This window comes from Ruditapes philippinarum, unplaced genomic scaffold (assembly GCF_026571515.1).
Source record: "Ruditapes philippinarum isolate M1 unplaced genomic scaffold, ASM2657151v2 ctg988_1_1_1_1, whole genome shotgun sequence".
Taxonomy (NCBI): Eukaryota; Metazoa; Mollusca; class Bivalvia; order Venerida; family Veneridae; genus Ruditapes; species Ruditapes philippinarum.
In genome coordinates, this window is record NW_026864886.1 from 123,588 (window position 1) to 145,670 (window position 22,083).

A 22,083-nucleotide genomic window follows, 5' to 3' on the forward strand; every position below is an offset into this window, starting at 1 on the left:
TTAGATTTCCAAACTTTGTGTCACATTTAGTTATCCAAACATTGTGTCACATTTAGTTAATTATTGTGTCACATTTAGATGTCCAAACTTTGTGTCACGTTTAGTTATTTAAACATTGTCACATTTAGTTATCCAAACATAGTGTCACATTTAGTTAATTATTGTGTCACATTTAGTTATCCAAACTTTGTGTCACACTAGTTATCCAGAACATCAGGAGGTGGGGGTGCCGGCCCTGCTGGGCGTTGGACTCGTGGTTGTGAAGCAATTTCGGAGGTCCTTATATCATCTAAATGTTTTTCAGGACTTGTCTCTTTTTCAGACCCATAAATAGGACGTGGTTGTTCAGTTATATCATATTTAAACTTTGTCCTTCCCTTACGTGAAATTTTTACAGAATTCTTCTTTATTCCACTTTCTGATTTCTTTATCTTCCACTCCCTCTTCTTCTTTGATGGTGTTTCTGCCTTTTGCTTGACTTTACTGCATGACTTACCCATTTTAATTGTATTGTTATTATTTTCAGTCTCTTTTTATTTTCTTTTAATGTTTTAATGTTGATTTTGAAATATTTTGTTTAGTTTACATGAAGATTTTAAAACCACAATATTTACATCAGAATTTGTCATAATGTCACAATCTGCTTTCACAATTGTTTAAGTGAGTGGTAATAATTTCCTGTTAATAACAATATTTATAAAGCATTTTATTTTTAATGTTGATAACATACAAATTTGTAAAAGGATGAGATGTGGACATGTAAAAAAATCTAACATAGATTTGTTGTATATGTATACTAGAGAAGTTAAAACAACTTTATAGAAATGAATAAATCATTAAATGAGTTATGAAAATATGTGTGATTATTTGGCAGTTTTACCTTAGTTTACAGTCATAAGAAACTGTTTCATATTACTGTAGTGCAGAGTTTTTGCCTCATTTAAACTTATTAGAATTTGTCACAGACAACACAATTATCATGGCATGCAATACCCTTGTATTTTCATTGGCAAGCTTGAAATAAATTATACATTTTATATTTCAAAAGATTGACCATTACAATGATGATTTTTAAGACAAATGTTTAGGATGAAAGTATTTGATTTCTTTTACATTTCATAACATATACTTTTGTCAAATAGTATATAGAGGATATTTGTTTGTTTTGCATGTAAGATTGAAATATAATTTCACTGAGTGAACACCAGATGCAATATTTTCACGAGTGGCGTAGCCACGAGTGAAAATATAATAGGTGGTGTTCACCAATGAAATATATTTCAATCTTATATGTAAAACAAATAAATTTTCTTTTTATTTCATGCTTTTATAGTGATTTTAAGTATGTTTTTACTAATTTTGCCGCGTAACGTCGCGCATTCTCCCTTGTGACGTCATCACATCATGACGTCACAGTATAAATTTTGAAATATAGGTCTGTTACATTTCTCTAATTTTGTTACATTTTTTAACATTATGTATGATGACATCGACTTTCATTTCCTAAAAAAGCAAAATTTACACATGATGGCATTTATTTCTGTCTGTTATTCCATTTACTTATGATCTTCTTTTCATCCGCATTCAGATATAGTCCGGCTACAGTGAAAATTATATTTTATAAATTTCACTAGTGGTTTATCAGAATATAATAATCTGATATATTACAATAAAACACCGGAAAGCATGAAATAATTATTTCTTTATGTATGTGATATACTGTAAAATTCCTAATAAACGCCCCTCCCCTAATAAAAGCCCCCAGACTTTTTGATATGGAAAAAAATCTGCTCATGAGTGGTGAACTCTTTAATAAATCTGAATTTTATTCAAATCCTTCAGAATCCATTTTATTTCATAGTTAACACAAAAATGTATCACATGAACTTTAAAATCTTAATATATTTTAATGTTATTACCAACCCATGTTACACTAAATGTATTTTCAATGATTTTTGGATTTAGGAATAATAGGAATTTTACGGTACATTATATTCTTATTGTCTCACCAAACTGTTAGAGAAAATTTGTTTTAACCTGTGTTTAGAAAGACCAAACTTAAGTATTAGGTAAGATTCTTATTTAAAATGTTTTTTCAGGTTGATCTCAAATTAATGTATAGCTATTAATAGGTTGAAATTTATCTCCTTATGTCAACATGGTTGTTGTTTTTGTTTTTTTTCTTTTGTTGATTGAAAAATCATAAAACTCTCTTATCACAGAAAAAGATTAAATCAATTATCTTGCTGAAAACAATAGATGTTTAAAACGAAAGAGATAAAATCGTTTTTCATGTCAAAATTGGATGGTCATTACTTCCTAGTATTGAACAAGTAAATGATAATAAATGTTCATGATACAATATAATATATATATAAAAGGACCAATACTATAAAAAGACTTACCCACTAACATTCCTGATATATTCTAAATTAAATTTTTGCGTAGTAAAATATTAAACTGAACACAAGTGTGACAACATGTGAAGTTATTTTAATTTTTGGATGTTCATAAGATTCATACACCTATTTCTAATTAGATGAATTTAGCATTCAATAGTATATATTTTTGACTTAAAAAAACCCCAACTCCTGAATACTCTATTACATATTGCTTTACCTGCAAACTTTCCTTGACCACTGAAGCTATTTATTTAAAACTGTACAGAGGCATTTAGGTCAAAGTCAGTACTAATCATAAGCTAAACAGAATTATTCCCCTTTGTTAAATAGAAAATTGCTTCAGAAAGTATTTAACATAAGATATATCCAGTGCATGATTTGCCTATAACTTACATTCATTTGTATATTCACTTTATGTTGCTGCACTAGTACTTTAACTTTTTGTGTTTTATATATATTCAGTTATGATAAATGATTACTGGTAGCTCCACAGAACACTGCAAGTCTATTATAATATAAGGGGAGTATGCAATTCAAGTATGCAATGAATTCATAGTTTAACTTATCAGATGCTAGTAAGTCTAATTAGGATTCAAAATGATCCAAACAAATTTTCTATGATGTAATATTTCAATACAATATTTTCTTAGTTTTAATTCAACTCCTTTTTAGCTCGTCTGTTTTGAAAGAAAAAGTCTAGCTTTTATGTATGACGGGTTGTTGTTGTGCATAAACTTTAATGTAGCCTTACTTTCAAACATTTAAAAAGTTATCAAAATGGAACTTAAAAAAAAAATGCCTATCATCATTCATTATAAGGTGCATTTGTTAACCCTTTACCTCATATATATGTGAAACAACACACTTTGGACCCCCCCCCACCTCTTTTAGGCCTCAAATAATGAAAAAATGTCCTATTTGGGCCCCAAATACATGTTTTCGTTTGAGAAATGTTGCTTAAAAAAAGTTTTCATTTGAGAAATGTTGCTTAAAAAAAGTGAGCACTTTTTCAGCGCCGCCCCCCATCCAAAAAATACATCAGGGGGTTGCCAGAAGGGGGATGACACTGCCCCCTTCTGTTTAGGGGTTTTGAAGGGGGCGGTAGACCCCCTCATCGCCAAGAAAATTTTGGACTTGAGAGAGGCTAAAAATGACCCCAGATCGATCATAAGGTAACTTGTAACCAATGCTGAAAAGCCTTTGACTCTATCAATCCCTTGAGAAGTTGCAGCACTTTGAAATAAATTTTGATGGAAAAAATCAAGGCAAAATAGTGATTTTTGGTAATTTTGAGACGTCCCCTCGTTGCCATGGTAACAGGAAATTTAAGACTGAGCATGTCGTTACAAAGGCTATGGTCCAGTCAACATTTGTGCCAAGTTTCGTCAGTATTGAAGCATTTTTCATAGTTTCATAACAGTTTGAACTTGTAACAGGAGGCTTTTCAATGAAAACGGCCATTTTTGCGACGGAGGCGTGTTCAGAGCTAAGTCATCTACACATGGGATTTCGTCGGCTACAATCGCGCAAAGTGTCCTTAACCGATTAACAGCCCAAGAAATAGTACATGAATTTGATCCTTCAAAACTCCCATACTTTGTCTGGATATCTTAAAATCTTCCATATTTTAGCCTTTTCAATTTCAAATTAAGTTATCCAAGTTAAAATATGAACGTATATTATTGATAAAAATGTTGAAGTCCCGTAGTATTATTGCGCAATATGCAAATTACTGCCGAAACGATTTACCGCTGTCGAAAAAGTAGGACAGCAAATTATACTACAATAAAGGTGTAACCTTTGAGTTCCAAGACATTATTAGTAGGAAATAAATATTTCTACATTATACAAAACATTAATATTAACAAATCAAAAGTTTTTCGTGACTCTATGATAACTCGCGCATTAATAAAAGAAGAACTATTTTCGTGACTCATACCGCGGGTTTAGCTGAATATTCAGCAGTTATTAATATATTAGATACAGTACAATGGTTAGTATAAATATCTATTTTTGAAAATGCATGTAAGAAGAGAGTTTTTCAACACTTTACCGCCATGTAGTCTTTCATGGTAAGGAAGTTATAATATCAGTTCTACTTCCGATTCTTGTGGTTTGTTTACATATTTTTCTAGGTCATGATATGAGTTAACCTTCGCTATTCTAAAAATAGATTCTGCTTCACCTGTTCTGATTTTTGGACAGGCGATTAGGGAGTACACATTATACATGTAATAAACAAGCGGATTACATGCAATACTTTTAGAAATTCTATACAATTGTAAGAAGCAAACAAGTTGAAAGTGGAATTTAGTGTGAAATTGAAAAGGACAACTAAACACTGTAGTGCTTAAGTGACATTTAAATTAAAATAAAAACGATGTGCTTTGGCCTCTACATCTTTACCTCTGGCCTTTACATCTTTACCTTGTAAATATAAAAAATCTAAAAAATACACTATTAATTGCTGATGATTTTAACCAAATTTTTTTTTAATGAGACATATCCAAGAGAAATGAAAATACAAATGACTTATATTTTATTGTCTATATGCCCACTATGATATAACACGAAGCAATTCTAAATAGCATTCTCAAATGTATAATGTATTATGCTTGATGTTTATTTGCCTGGTTTTATGTTGACATTTTTTTTTCTACTTACATATCATTTCTTGGAATAAATCGATAAGGACACTGATTTACAAGTTTGGCATAAATTTCGTTCTGTATTTAAGTGCTTGAAAGTAGAAAATCTGAATTATATCAGTTTGGGACACAAAATATATTGCTCTACAAATCTCGAACTTGTATGGAACAAAATTTCTCTGTTATATATTTTGTGTTTTGTTTTTGTTTTGTTTTTTCTAAAAGAAGCCTGAATGTCTCTCCGGCTGCATGTCCGTCGCATTCAGTGCTGCAGCACTTTGATTCACAATATGCTCATGAGGGAAAGGGTTAAACAAGGGACATAATTCTGACAGTTTTATTTTTGGAGTTTTTCCCCTTGTTTTACTTACAATTAATAACAGACACATTAGCATGGTATGTGATGCTCTTGTTGTTTCACTGGCAAGCTTGAGATAAATAAGTTATATAATTCAAAAGATTGATCATTACAATGGTGATTGACCTATTATTGATAATAACAAATTTTTAGTATAAAGTATAAAAAAATGCCTAAAATATATAACCGCCCCACTTTTTTTTATAAATAGAACATTACCTATAAATTACACAGAATATTTCTAGATATTTATATGGGTCACGAACTCACGATGGTTAGTGATTATTCAGGTGACATTTACTATTAAATAGAAATCAAATAATTAAAAAACAAAATGTAAAGTTATTTTGAATTTTACCTTAAACATTTACCATTAACTCTTGGATATAATGTCACTTTTTAAAGAAATGAATGTAAATCAACAAAAATGCATTTTTCTGAATAACATTTTCCACTTGTATTAAGTTAAATCCAGAGTTAATTTAATATTAATGCTAGAAATGAGACACTAATTGAAATGAAATTTATAAAAAAAAGGTTTATTGTTTTACATTTTGTTCAAAATAAAATAACACTATGTTAGTCTGTTGTCATGTGATGCATCCTCATCCAAAGCTTTACATTAAATCACTTGATGTATTCTAATTAGTTGGTATCTGTAATCCTAAGGAATTATAATTCCATTGGTATTATCTTGTATTGTGGTCTTGTTCCTTGAATCAGTTATTTCATATGTCTTTCTAAAATCTATGTTATGCCTAGTTTTCTAGGAATTTGTCACATTTAGATATCCAAATCTTGTGTCACATTTAGTTATCCAAATATGTGTCACATTTAGATATCCAAACATCATGTCACATTTAGTTATCCAAACTTTGTGTCACATTTAGATATCCAAACATTGTGTCACATTTAGTTATCCAAACATCGTCTCACATTTAGATATCCAAACTTTGTGTCACATTTAGATATCCAAACTTTGTGTCACATTTAGATTTCCAAACTTTGTGTCACATTTAGATATCCAAACATTGTGTCACATTTAGATTTCCAAACTTTGTGTCACATTTAGATTTCCAAACATCGTGTCACATTTAGATATCCAAACTTTGTGTCACATTTAGATATCCAAACATTGTGTCACATTTAGATTTCCAAACTTTGTGTCACATTTAGATATTCAAACATTGTGTCACATTTAGTTATCCAAACTGTGTCACATTTAGTTATCCACATGGTGTCACATTTAGTTATCCAAACTTTGTGTCACATTTAGTTATCCAATTTTTGTGTCACATTTAGATATTAAAACTTTTTGTCATGTTTAGTTATCCAAACATCGTGTCACATTTAGTTATTCAAACTTTGTGTCATATTTAGTTATCCAAACTTTGCGTCACATTTAGATATTCAAACTTTGCGTCACATTTAGATATTCAAACTTTGTGTCACATTTAGATATTCAAACTTTGTGTCATGTTTAGTTATCCAGACATTGTGTCACATTTAGTTATCAAGAACACCAGGAGGGGGAGGTGCTGGCCCTGCTGGTTGTTGGACTCTCGGCTGTGGAGCAATTTCACAGGTCCTTACATCATCTAAAAAAATTTTGGGTCTGGTCCCTCTTCCATACCCTTTCCTTATCCTAACATATGGGTGGTCATCTTCTGATTTACTTAAACTTTCATATTTTGAAAGCTTCTCTGAGTCTAAATTCTTTTTCTTCTGTTCTATAGTGCCTTGAAATTAGGCCTACTTGAAATTAAAGAATTTATCTTTTGCTGGAGTTTCTGCGTTGAAATTAAAGACTTGTTGTTTTGCTGGAGTTTCTGCGTTGAAATTAAAGACTTGTTCTTTTGCTGGAGTTTCTGCGTTGAAATTAAAGACTTGTTCTTTTGCTGGAGTTTCTGCGTTGAAATTAAAGACTTGTTCTTTTGCTGGAGTTTGTGCCTTGAAATTAAAGCCTTTAACTGATGTTTTTTCCATTGTTTTTATTTTTAGTTTATTTTTTTTCACTAGATCAAAATGCAAATTTTTAGTCCATTTTTCATGAAGATTATAAAACTTCAATATTTACATCAGAATTTATCTCCATTTGTTTGTTTTTTTATTTCATTTAATGTCACAATTCGTTGAAGTGAATGATGTTAGAAGAAACTTCCTGGTCAAATTGATGAACAATATCTATAAAGCATTCTATTTAATAATGGTGAGGACATCCATGAAGGGATACATTCGTAAAATGTTTACTTGTGTAATAAACATCTAACAGTCAATTTGTTGTATAAACAACTTTCTAACTGTTAGTAAATGAGTATGAAAATATTTGTTATTATTTGTATTATTTGCCAGTTTTACCTTTGTTTACATCCTAAATATTTAAATAAATAAATAAATAAAGATAAAAAATGAGCAGTAGAATGTCACAGAGAATAATACATCAGGCTTGTCTAAATTAGTTTAAACATTAAAAACTTAACATGGAAAGAACAAGCTACTGCTTTTAGATGAGTGACTGCATTTTCTGAAAATCATACTACCAAAAATTGTACTTACAATGAGAGGGTGTGCAGAACACAGGTATCAAAATTGGCCCGAACGAAAGGGGATAACTTGATTCATATTGACTTATATAGGAAAATACATTTGTGAAACTACAATGTCTAGAACTTGGTTGATTTAGTCTTGTAAGAGAAAACCTATTTCAGTCAACTACAATGCCAAGAACTAAGATATTCAGCGGGTAGCATAACCTTGTGAACCTCTGTAAAACTGATATGAGTCATGCCCCTTGGTTCCATATTTGCCTGCCTGGGTACACCTGATTTATATAAACTTAATTGGTAAACACACTTTAAAGTTCCTTTGTGTGAAGCTACTGTGGTCAAGTTAGGAATCTGTTCATATGATTATGCTGCATTATCTAGAATTTGCATGAAATATAAAATACTCTCAATCTAACATTACCAATAGTTTCTGAAGGATATTTCTGGTCATGGGTGTTACTGATTATTCAGCATGTTCAGGTGACATTTATAAAAAAAAAAAAATGAAAAAGAAACACAACAAAATGTAAAGTTATTTTGAATTTTATCTGAACACTCACCATTTACACTTTAATGGGCATAATAGTGTCACTTTTAAAGAAATGCATTATAATTCTGAAAAATATTTTCCAAATGAGTTATGTTAAATCCAGAGTTTAAAATAGTTTGATATAAATGCTAGAAACAAGACACTAAGTGAAATGAAATTCATCAAAAAAAGTGTTTGTAATGAACTGTTTTACATTCCTTTTCCAAACAAAATAACCAGATGTTAGTCTACTGTCCATACATTCTCATCAGAAGTTTTACTTTGAACAATCCAAAACTTTGTGTCAAATTTAGCTATCCAAACATTGTGTCATGTTTAGATATCCAAACATTGTGTCGAAATTTAGATATCCAAACATTGTGTCATGTTTACATATACAAACATTGTGTCACATTTAGATATCCAAACATTGTGTCAAAATTTAGATATCCAAACATTGTGTCACATAAAGATATCCAAACATTGTGTCACATTTAGATATCGATGCAAACATTGTGTCACATTTGATTTCATTGTATCACATTTATGTATCATAACTGTGTCATATTTAATTTTTCATTGTGTCACATTTATATATCCAAACTTTGTGTCACATTTAGTTATTCAATGTGTCACATTTATATATGCAAACATTGTGTCACATTTAGTTATTAATTGTGTCACATTTATGTATTCTAACTTTGTGTCACATTTAGTTATTTAATGTGTCACATTTGTTATCCACATTTATAAACCCAAACTTTGTGTCACATTTAGTTATCAATAACATCAGGAGGGGGAGGTGCTGGCCCTGCTGGGCGTTGGACTCTTGGCTGTGGAGCAATTTCACAGGTCCTTATATTATCTAAATGTTTTTTAGATCTGACCCCTAGTGCTGCAGCCCTATACCTTATCTAAACATACGGATGTTTATCAAACTCATCTTTCAATTTCTTTAAACTTTCATACATGTATTTTGAAAGCTTCTCTTCCTCTTCTTCTTTGATAGAGTTTCTGTCAGATTTATTTTCCATTGTAATTATTTTCAGTTTATTTTTCAAAAAGATCAAATTTAGAATGTTTTGGTCCAATTTTTATGAAGATTATAAAACTTGAATATTTACATCAGAATTTATTTCGTTTGTTTTTTTTATAACTCAGTTGATGTCAAAATCTTTTTATTTCACAATTTGATGAAGTGAATGATGTTCTTGAAGAAACTTCCTGTTCAAATTGATAAGTATTCTATTTTTAATAATGAGAACATGATGGGAAATGTTTACTTGTGTACATGCATAAACATCTAACAGTAAATTTGTTGTAGTCAAGAGCAATTAAAACAACTGAGTATGAAAATATATTTTATTATTTGTATTATTTTGGCACCTTTGTTTACAGCCCAAAATAAAAAAAATAAAAAATGAGCAGTAAGTATGTAAGTAATGACTTAATTTAATGAGGCAACATAGTTGGGCAAGCCCAGTCTTTCCGATGAGCCTCAACAATGTACAAAACAATTTATAAAATACAATACATCAAAGTTATAGATGAAATTAAGGATTTCTTTTCAATGATTGCATGTAGTTTCTCATCTATAAATATGCACTGATATAAATGACACTGTGTATATGTAAATAAAAAGTAACTACCAGGTTGATGTAACTTTACTTACTATATTGAATGCCAAGATAAATTCATAACAATTACTTTGTAGTGTACAACATAAAAAGTGATGATTTGTTTTCACAAATAAAAAATGATATTTTTTTTACAAATTGAAAAAAATATATATTAAAGGGTATAAAGAAAGCTATATCAAGTGATTTTTTTTTTACAAAATTTAAAAACATTAAAATTATGTTGTTTGTAGATTATAGAGTTGTAACATAAAATGTCACTGCTATTTAAATCACATAAAGTCACTGTACATAAAATAAAATGTTCCGAAACAAAATTTAATGCTGCAATTTAAGAAGGATTTTATCCATTTAGCAATGATTTTGTGCCTGTGCCTTTGGTCAATAAGGAAATATACCGACATATTTCTTTCTAAATGTGTTTTAAAATTATACTTTTTCTAAAAAAAATTGTTTGCATTCAGCAGAGATGTAGCTTTCTTTACACTTTAAGTTTGCAGTTAATTCATAATTTTATCAGATAAGTTTAATTAGGATTCAAAATAATCCAAACAAATTTTGTATGTTAAATATTTCAATACAATATTTTATTAGTTTTAATTCAAAGTGACATTATGCTCATTTTTAGCTTGTCTATTTTGAAAGAAAAAGTCTAGCTTTTAATAATTATGTATGATGGTTGTTGTTGTTGTGCAAAAACTTAAATGTAGTCTTACTTTCAAACATTGAAAAAGTTATCAAAATGGAACTTAAAATACATGCCTATGATCATTCATGTCAAGGTGCATTTGTTATTAAACAAGTGACATAATTATAAAAGTTTTATTTTTGGAGTTTTTAACCAGGTTTTCAACGAAAACCGGGTTTATTGTAATGCCGAAGTCTGCGGGCGGGCGTCAACTTTTGGTTTCCGCTCAATAACTTTAGTTTGCTTTGGCCTATTGACACCAAACTTGGTGTGTAGGTAGCTTATATCAAGAGGCAGCTTGGGATTGCTACCCAGGTGTCTGTGATCAAGGTCAAGGTTACTGTTACTAAAAATAGAAATTCAGTTTCCGCTCAATAACTTGAGTTTGCTTTGGCCTATTGACACCAAACTTAGTGTATGGATAGCTTTTATCAAGAGGCAGCTTGGGATTGCTACCCAGGTGTCTGTGATCAAGGTCAAAGTCACTGTTACTAAAAATAGAAATTCAGTTTCTGCTCAATAACTTGAGTTTGCTTTGGGCTATTGACACCAAACTTAGTGTATGGATAGCTTATATCAAGAGGCAGCTTGGGATTGCTATCCAAATGTCTGTGATCAAGGTCAAGGTCACTGTTACTAAAAATAGAAATTCAGTTTTTGCTCATTAACTTGAGTTTGCTTTGGCCTATTGACACCAAGCTTGGTGTATAGATAGCTTATATTAAGAGGCAGCTTTGGTTTGCATCCCAGGTGTCTGTGATCAAGGTCAAGGTCACTGTTACTAAAAATAGAAATTCAATTTCTGCTCAATAACTTGAGTTTGGTTTGGGCTATTGACACCAACAAATTTATATTCGGGCATATATTGTGATGCTTTTGCAGTGCTCTTGTTTCAATTCTAGTGGTAAAAGTGTTAACACTGTTCTTTTGTATTTAAATTATTTAATAGAAAAAGAAGTCTCTGGCAAATGTTGTTTTCAATTGTCTGCCAATCTGCAGGGAATAACCTTGGCAAGTTACATACTTGTGTCATCCATTTTTACCACCGATATTTTTGTCACTCGGTATGGTTCATCTTTTCTGAGGCAATAGTCGGGCAGCTGTCCTACTGATTAGCATATGGAAATGGAAAAAGATGTTATTTTTTCTTGAAGTGTAGTATAATTACGCATATTTTATCATTTAAAGCTTTGTAATTTTCTAATTATAATGAATCTGTACCTTAAAATAAGTTTAGGGAGAAAAGCTTTAAGGCTATGCTTGCTGCAATAAAATAATGGTACAGTGGAGCCTTGCTAATCCGAACCCTTCTAATCCAGAATCCTTTCTTATCCGAACGAAGTGTCCGGTCCCGATTTTATTCATTCTATTTTCGATAGTAAAAAACCTTTCGGATCCGGAACCTGTCTACTCCGAATTCCGGACGATTTTTTCTATTTTTGTTCTTATTTTACTCTAAAATTTACCTCTCGGATCCGAACAGATTTTGCCAAATGTCACACCTTCATTCAAAATAACAAATAATCGCACATATTACAGGACAAACATAAACCAAACTGATAGGTGTTATTTCGCTTGATTAATGGGTGAAACATTTGATCTGCGAAGGTGTGAAAATTACACTTAGCTTGCCTTGATATCTTCTATAATTGCTTAATTGATTGTTTTTGGTCAGCTTCTATAAATATTTTGATATAATGCAATAGAAATATCTTTTAATCCTTTGTATAGGATTTAATGATACGTGATTAAGTAATGGAAATTAATGAAAACTGTCAGTGAATTCGGATAGTCGCTGAATCGGATACGAGTAAACAACAATTGACAAATGCTGGTACGAATGTCAAATCATGTCTTGGCCTCCTGTTTAACATCGTAGGTTAACTTACCCTTGAGGACATAATATTTTTGCTTATTGATTTATTTTTTTATTTCTTTATTTTTGTATTCACATGCACATGTATTAAAATGAACGCTAAGAGACTGCAAAAATTAAATATCTAAATTGCATTTTCAAATGCATTCCCGTTTTCTTTCCTTAGACTATTTTGTAAATAACATGAAAAAAACATGTTAAAAAACCTCCTAATTCGGAAACCTTTCTAATCCGGAAACCTTTCTAATCCGAACTTTTCTTCTGGTCCGGACGAGTTCGGATTAGACAGGTTTCACTGTACATGTATAAGTATAGTTATTATCTTGCAGAGCACAATCATGGAAGATTAAGGGGAAACCGAATGACAATGTGCTAGCCTCATTAAATAAAGTTGTTACTTACTTACTGATTGTTATGTTATCTGATTTACAGGAAGCAGTGGTAGACAAAGTCGTTTACAACAACTGGTAGACTGGTGTGGTGGGGAGGAGTTTGATGGCTGCCTTGTGTTTGATGAATGTCATAAAGCAAAAAACTTTGTTCCAGTAAGTTTCTGCAAGAAATCTGTATGGGAGAATTGAACATAAGTATTTGGAATTACACAAGCTTTTCTTGTCAACTAGCCATATATAGACGCTAAAACTTTCAATAAATAAAATATATAATTGGATTTTGAAAAGTGTTGCATACTTATCCTAGAGGTAATGTGCCTTACAGAAGTAATGTGCCTTACAATCTGCAATTTAAACTTTGTACTAAAATTGTAAATAAAGAATTAAAAACTTTAAAAGACTTTTATAAGTTAAACTTTCAGAATGACTTGTTTTAAATTTGTAAATTGTAAATTAACAGGGAAAAGAACAGGCAAGCACCAAGATAGCATTATCTGTTACCAGTATACAGAGGTAATTATATGTGAGATATTAAGTCAGTCTTTTGCATAGAAATGGATATAGAGATATGTTTTGAAATCAGCATAAAGCCCAGAAAATGGATCACAGAAAAGATAAAGAGTACTTCATTTTTAGCTTGTCGTTATTATTACTGTAGCTCACTATTCAATCATTTTGAAAGTTTTCAACATGAAACATGACAAACTGCAGTTGTTAGAAAAGTGGCATGATTCTGAAATATATACTTTGGAGTTTTGCTGCTTTTTAATTTAGAATATTTGTTAATATTTGTTAAAATTTGTTGCCTGTAACAGAGGGGTGTTAACACAGCATGTGGTGCTCTTGATCTGAACTTAAGAAATGATTCTCAACATACCATTTTTATTTCTTGAAACTTTGAAATAATTAGATGTCACTTTCTTCTGTGGTAATTAGTGCTTATTGTTGCATGTTTGTAAATGTTTGTGTTGTTTAATTGAGATTTCCAATCATAGTGTCATGAAATAAACAATATAGAAAGCTTGTCATGGTTTTTTTGAGGACTTATAATAAATTCATTAATTTATTGAATGAATATGTTTTCATAATTTTTCAATTGAATAGGCTTATTTACCTGTATTGACTTGAATAATAATGCTTTAAAACAGCTGTATTTCCTAAATTTTCAAGATAGAATCTTTTTCAATTTTTTAGAAACTCTTGATAAGATTAAAGTAATACTTTATTATTTTCATTTTTAGAATGTTGCCAAAGGCTAGAGTATTGTATTGCAGCGCTACTGGAGTTACAGATGTTAAAAATATGGTAAGGTTTAAAAAGATAATGTTTAATAAAGGGGTATACATGTATTGTGTGTTTCTTGCTGACAACAAATGTAAGCCTAAAAAAGAACATTTTCACTACATTATAAAGTGATCATTCTGGAGCACATTATCTCTATAAAGGAATTCATTTTGCCATATTGAAATATAACATTGATAGATAAATAATTTTAAATCTTGACGGTCAAGTTTTCAATACATAGGAAGTTTGAGGATGTTGCACTTTTTCATTATCTCTCATGTACAGAATCAATCAAATGGAGTCTGCAATTTTCGTGTAATTTTGTTGGTTTTAATGCTTCTGAGGGATCACTTTTTGTTTTACCAGATATTTATAGATTTTGAACAAACCAGGGGAATTTGTGTTTTCATGGTATCCTGTGCCCCCTGACCTGAATTTATCTGTTGAAAATTGATTCATTTCCAATTTTCATATTTATTATGATTATACTGTGTTATTGTAAAGGCCAATATTTGTCACATTGATCTTCTTGATGCCTGTTTTCATAACTAGCAACCAACGCTGTGCTTGTATGACAAAAAAAACACTTATATATGTAGCCATACTTGTCAGCCTAAGATTTGAAACTAACTTGATAATCTCATAAATTCTACAGGTTTTGTTAACTGATTGAACACCATTACTTTTTATTGTTAGTCCCCTACCGGTTTACCGGAGGGGACTTTAGGTTTACCCTCCGTCTGTCTGTCTGTCTGTCCGTCTGTCTGTCAGTCCGCACTCACAGGAGAGTAATTATGTGGCTAGAGGGACAATAGGTAACTGTTCTTTCTCTTTGATGTCATTCATTCCGTAATGCTTTTATGTGGCTATTTTCTTTTGTGTGGCTAAAAAGAACAATAGAGAGAACAATAGAGTAGCCACATAATTACTCTCCTGTTAGAACGTCCGTCAGTCCGTCCGTCCACAAAACTGGATCCCGCGATAACTTGAAAAGTACTGAAAATATTTTTATGAAACTTGATATATGGATAGATGGCAGTATGGAGATTATGCACGTCTTTTTCTTTTCTTCCTATGTTGAAAATTCTGGTTGCTATGGCAACAAATAGGCTGAAAATATGGCAAATTTTACACATAAACTGGATCCAGTGATAACGCAAAAAGTACTGGAAATATTTTTATGAAACTTGAAATATGGGTAGATGGCAGTCTGGAGATTATGCACGTCTTTTTCTTTTCTTCCTATGTTGAAAATTCTGGTTGCTATGGCAACACATAGACTGAAAATATGGCAAATTTTACACATAAACTGAATCCAGTGATAACTCAAAAAGTACTGGAAATATTTTTATGAAACTTGACATATGGGTAGATGGCAGTCTTGAGATTATGCTTGTCTTATCTGTTCTTCCTATTTTGAAAAAATATTGGTTGCCTTGGCAACAAATAGGCTTAAAACATGGCAAATATAACAATATTTGTGATTAGTCAAAAAGAGCTGAAAATTTTTATGAAATTGCATCTTTAATTCAAGAGTTATCTCCTTTTTAAGAATTTTGCTTTTAGAAATGTTATATTTTGGTAACAGGGATGTTTCAAATATTAACTTTAGAGTGCCCTTCAGTCCGTCTGTCTGTCTGTTCATAAAAACTGTTTCCTGTGATCACTTTTAAAGAACTTTTCCAACAAATTTACTTTAAAATAGAGAAAAATTAATGGCCCTTCAGAATGTTGATGGGGTTCTAACCAGTAGGGGACTTATGGATTGCTTGCAATACTATGATAATTGCTTGTTCACTCTTATATGCAAAGTTTGTTTGAACCTACAATGAACGTGTAGAAATCTTGTGCAATTTGTTTCAGGCATTTATGGAAAGACTTGGACTGTGGGGAGAAGGTGCACCATATAGGAACTTTGAACAGTTTTTAGTGTCTGTTCAAAAGAAAGGCTTAGGTGAGATATAGTCAACTTAGTGCAGTAATAGGTTAACTCCTTATATAAGTTAATAGGAGTTATCCCATTACTGCACTAAGGCAGTAATATACTGGTTAGACAATATGATGTAAATTTGTTTTTAAAAAAAATCTAAACAAAAGACAACCAAAGAACTTAACACTTAAAGCTAAAAGTAAAATTTTGTTCTGCATGCAAGATAGTTAAATAGTGAAAATACCTGTTTTAACAGACCACCAATCCAAAGAGACTAATTTTAACCTATAGTTTCAACTGTAATGTTAACAAGTGGAGAAGTATGTAATTAGAGTGAATAATTACAGGGATGAGAAAAGTATCCGTGTATTAGTATTTTAACAGTATAAAATGTTTAGTCACACGGTACACTTCAATAAACTGTAAGAATAACTCCCATTTGCTTATTAGGGGAAATTAACATTCCAAAAATAGTGAGGGATAATTATAAATGTTAACAAGTTAAATAGGGCTGTGTTCATCGTTTTATAAGATACATCATTTACATTTTTTGTGTACTTGTATATTTTTAAGGACTGTCCATTACATTTAATGTATTTATATGGACATGTATGTTATAATATTCAGGAATGGCAGAGATGTTAGCAATGGAGATGAAGTCAGCTGGCATGTATGTATCTAGAGGTCTGAGTTATAAACAAGCAGAGTTTATAACTGTAGAAGCTTCATTGACAAAGGAACAGGTCAAAATGTATGACACAGCAGTACATGTATGGTTAGTATATTTATCAATGTTTTCATACAAAATGAAAGACTGTCCTTTTACATTATCATTATAGCATATAGAAGATTGATGTTTTTTTTGCTTGACTATTCAAGGAACAGGGAGAGGTAATGTACTCACCCTGGCATCACCGTCGCTGTCAAACATTGGTTAAGTTTTTGTGTGAAAAGTGTTCTCTCCAAACCTACTGAAGGGAATTGGTTGAAATTTTACAACCCATTTTAGAGGAGACAATAATAGGAGGTCACTGTATAAAAACCTTTAACTTTAACATGGGTTTTAACAGAATTATGACCATTTTTTCAACTTTGAAAATTCAACATAATCAAGGCTGTTGTTATACTGTCAAGCACTGAGTCAAGTTGAGCAAGCTGTCCTACTGACAGTTGTTGTTACTTTTACCCATTTCTTTTTTTAATGGACCCTACTATGAATAATGAACTAACATTTATTGATGTAAGGGACTTTAATTGAACATTTAGATTGAATGAATAATGAAAATATATTTCAATGTTATACATGTTGTTTTAAGCATTTAGAAGTTTGTAAACTGATTCATGTAAATTTTAGGAATGAGTTACGGAAAGCGCTAGAGTCAGCCATATTGAGGACAACAAATAACAACACTCGCCTCTGGGCTCAATTCTGGTCATGTCATCAGAGATTCTTCAAACAGTTATGGTAGGTCAGTTTTTGCTTGGTCTGTAAATGAGATCTTTATACAATAGTCTCTAAACTAGAGAAGATACATATAAAATGTAAGCATTTAATAGTGTTGTGTATTTTAAAAAAAGTAATTCTTGTGAAGGTTATAAAAAATTTAGTCAAGCCTATGTTTTAGCCCATCGCTGTATACAATTTTTAGAACACTTCTTAATAAGTGGATGTATTTTAGATTTTTTTCGATCAATTAGAATGAAAATATATTTCATATTTGACCCTAGGTTCTGTCTACAATTAGAATTTTTCCATTTTTCCAGACTTGACTTTAATTAACAGGGTTGATTATAAACAGTTTTGAATTTAGTGCTGTCACGTCTCAAACTGCTGTAAGTTTCATTTGCAAGTTACTATTCTATGTTACATTTCATCTGAATTCAGTAAAACAGAATTTTGAACTCAGTCCAAAATGATAGGTATTGATTTAGAAGTTTGCACTAAAGGGCAGACAGTTAATTATGTACTTTATTTATAAAGGTGAAGATTGTTCAGAAGGGCAGACAACAATAATTATGTACTCTATTCTTGTATTGATTTCTGTTATATACAGTCTAGGTATGAAGGTACCATCTATAGTAAAGGAAGCTCATGAAGCTATCAATGATGGATGTTGTATTGTAATAGGTCTACAAACTACAGGAGAAGTAAGTGCATTATAAACTTATCTGTAAGCCTGACTATTCAAAGGGAGAGTTATTGTACTTGTTGTCGTTACATTTTGGCTTAAGTTTTTGTATGCAAGTTTTTATCATCAGTACTACTAAAGAGAATTGGTTGAAACTTCACATATTTATTTGAGAGCATAATAGGTGGTCACTAATGAGTTGTCTAAGTCACCAGTATAGAAGGGGTATGACTGTACTGATACTGACTGTTAGAATATGGCAGATTTGCAGTCAGTATGATGTGATTTTGTCAGCTGGCACATTACAACATTTAGATTAGACTCTACACAACCAACTGCTCAGCCACATTTTCAAAATTTTAGAGTACAAGATTATTGTTTTAAATAAAAAAGATAGATAGAAATGTACTTCATGTGAAAAAGCATTTCAAAGAATTAGTTACACTATATTTGAAAAAATATGCCGCAAGAAAGGTGCTTTTTTACAATCTTAAGCCATGTTTCATATCCAATTTAAGTTTTGGTTGATGTTCATTGACTTTTAAAATGATAAAAAATTTGTGTTTTATTTCAAGGCATCTTTGGAGAGTGAGCTGGACAAAGGTAAAGGAAGTGTGACAGGATTTATGTCACTCTGTCGTGAAATACTTACACGTTTTATAGACCAGTACTTTCCTACACGTGTTGATGCTCCGGTAAAACATTTTTACCTTTTTTAATCATGTCAATTTCAGTTAACAATGTTATGTACAGTTTGTTGTTTGTTTAATTTACTAATTTTGTTTTATTTTTCGGATAAAAGGTAATACTTATATATTAATTTTAAAGCACTGTAAGGCTGATTTTTCCTTAAAATTTTGATAAAGAGGTTTTTCAAAAAATTATGCATGTTTTAATTTCAGTCTTTGAACCATACTTCTATGTTGTTGTTTTATTTTTTTATATTTTATAAATTTTGTATATGTATAGAAAGAAGGGGAAATTAAAGAGGATCCATGGAGCGTGACAGCCAAAAACATGCTGCTAAATTTTACCAAGAAAATTGCTCTACCAGACAGTCCCCTTGATGAGATTATAGACAAGCTAGGTGGTCCGGGGAATGTTGCCGAGATGACCGGACGTAGAGGTAGAATCGTGAGACCGTCGGCTACAGAGACACCGAGGTACGAGACTAGAACAGCTGATAATGATGCCTACGGTGCTATAGACAGTCTGAATGTACAGGAGGTATGTGTATAGGGGAAGGTTTTACTATGTTTTGACACCCTGTAATGTACTTTAAGCAATATTTTCTTTCCCATTATCTCGGAAGTGGTATTTTGCTTAAACAATCTCAATGATTATTCAGTCTGAAAAGTGATCATGACCCAATTAAACAGATTTCTATTATATGAAATTTTGCCAATGGGTAGACAATGGACCTGTCCCCATAATCATGTAAAAAATGTTTTGCATTGAGAATGATGTAATTTTGAAATAATAGGGCTTAATAAATTATACATAATTTTATTTTTTCAGAGGAATATGTTTATGGAAGGGAAGAAACTTGTAGCAATAATATCTGATGCTGCTAGTACAGGTAACATTAACTCTAGTTCAGCATGATATTCATTTCTTAGGTGATTCTTGAATTTTTAACAAATTTGAATGTATTCACGAGATGTTTAGTTGGTTATAGTTGAAGCGTTTCAAAATTTGATAATCTGTTATTTTACATAACAAAGCTATTTTCCTTTTATAGCAGGGACCATTTAAAGGCTGCTTCCCCATAAGGAAATTCTTTAAAATCATGCAGTTTTCCCCTAAAATTTAATTTGCATATGTGTATTTGTGTATCAGGAATTTCTCTGCATGCTGATCAAAGAGTGGCTAACCAGAGAAGACGTATTCACCTAACTGTGGAATTACCATGGAGTGCTGATAAAGCTGTACAACAGTTAGGCAGATCTCATAGATCTAACCAATCTAGGTAACATAAAAACAGATTTTTAGTGCTGTTATTGGAAAAAAATCTTTGAAAAGTTGCGTAATCCTGCTTTTTCAAATACGATTCTTTATTTAAAGAAAATTGTCTTTGCTTTGAATTTTGATGAATCATAACACCAAGCATGAAATATTATATAAGATGTTGCATGTGTGATGTTTTTTTTTTGGGGGGGGGGGAAGGGGGGATTACGTCCATGGTTCTTGGCTTCAAACCACTTGCCCCTCACTGCTGAGTGTTTGAATTCCATCAGGGATACACTACAAGGAGTCATATCTAGTTTCTCTTGTCTTCTAGACTTGAGATAAAGATCAACTTTTAAAGTGGGCGTCCATGGTCAAGTGGTTAAGGTCTTTGACTTCAAACTACTTGCCTCTTATGGCTGAAAGTTTAGGCTGGGCAAGCTTCTCCTCATTCTTCCATGTGAGAAAGCTAGCTTTTGGAACATTAGTGGTTCTACTTAGGTGCCGTTTATGCTTGAAATAACACACAGAAGGGCACATGAGGTCTACTTTCACCAGTAAAGCTGGAAAGTCACTAGGGATGGGTACCACCAATTTTTTTGTACCGCGGTATTTCGCGGTATTTCACCTGTGTACCGCGGTATGTACCACGGTATTATGAAGACACTTTTTAATGTTTAACTTATGCAAACTAAGACCAACTGCCATAAGAATGTTTAAACATTTTGATAAAACACAATACATTTTAGAAAAACAGATTAATATCTTTATTTCTTTCAACTATCAGTTGATAGATTTTTGACTGTGGTGAATTCGTCCATGATGGTATGAGCTGTTTACAAGTTGGGCTATGTCTAAATGCTTTACGTTTTGTTATTGTCGCCACTCGTCAATACGTCAACATGTTTACTAGCCTTAGACTGAGCACTAACATGGGTGTCCCCTTTTAATGCATTTAAATGAAGAATGATATATAGAAATTATAAAAATGTCGGCGGATGAAATGTATTTTACACTACATAATAAATATGAAAAACAACCGGGAAACGATCCGACCTTTCCGCGACTAATTTATTCGTTAGAGTATTTATACTGTGCATTTACTGCTGTTCTAAAAATAGACTTAGAATTCCACTTTAATTTAGGTTGAAAGTTGAAACACAGATTACAGGGTAAATAAAGTCCGAATCTTATACAAAAATATTATGTAAAATTATATATATTAAAAAACCGGTATTCCTAGGGGTCGTACCGGTACGTACCGCGTCTGAACGAAACCGCGGTATAAACCGTTAATACCGCACATCCCTAAAAGTCACCATATGACATTTTACTATGTTGGTGAAATGTAAAACCCAACAGAAGGAAAAGAATAAATGAGTGAAAAATGTTCTATGATTTCCAGTGGACCACTTTATAAGTGTTGACAACAGATCTGGGTGGTGAGAGATTTATTTGCTGCAGCTGTGGCAAGGCGACATGCATCATTAAAATTTCAATACAATATATAACATTATATCTCTAAACTGATAAACCATTTAAAATTTAACTTAAAATATTCAATCAAGCTACTTTTGAACCCATTTTAATTTTACAGATATCTAATTTTTTACATTTTTTTCCTAAGTTGTGAACTGCAACCTTTTTAAACTAATCTTTTAAAACAGTGATTGTAAGCATTTATCATCAACATTTTAATTAAGGACTGTATTTCAAA

At 31.4% G+C, this 22,083-nt stretch overlaps 1 protein-coding gene across 1 annotated transcript in view; it reads left to right on the plus strand.

The window, feature by feature from the left end:
* LOC132727172 (protein strawberry notch homolog 1-like) overlaps window positions 1-22,083 on the plus strand; it is a 58,795-nt gene that overhangs the window by 12,661 nt on the left and 24,051 nt on the right. Inside the window, 14 exon segments of the mRNA XM_060712600.1 lie at window positions 13,117-13,229; window positions 13,537-13,589; window positions 14,318-14,381; window positions 16,224-16,314; window positions 16,918-17,065; window positions 17,645-17,755; window positions 18,345-18,438; window positions 18,995-19,114; window positions 19,389-19,646; window positions 19,938-19,998; window positions 20,259-20,388; window positions 21,772-21,785; window positions 21,788-21,816; window positions 21,818-21,855. Of these exon segments, the coding sequence (XP_060568583.1) occupies window positions 13,117-13,229; window positions 13,537-13,589; window positions 14,318-14,381; window positions 16,224-16,314; window positions 16,918-17,065; window positions 17,645-17,755; window positions 18,345-18,438; window positions 18,995-19,114; window positions 19,389-19,646; window positions 19,938-19,998; window positions 20,259-20,388; window positions 21,772-21,785; window positions 21,788-21,816; window positions 21,818-21,855 (1,324 nt within the window).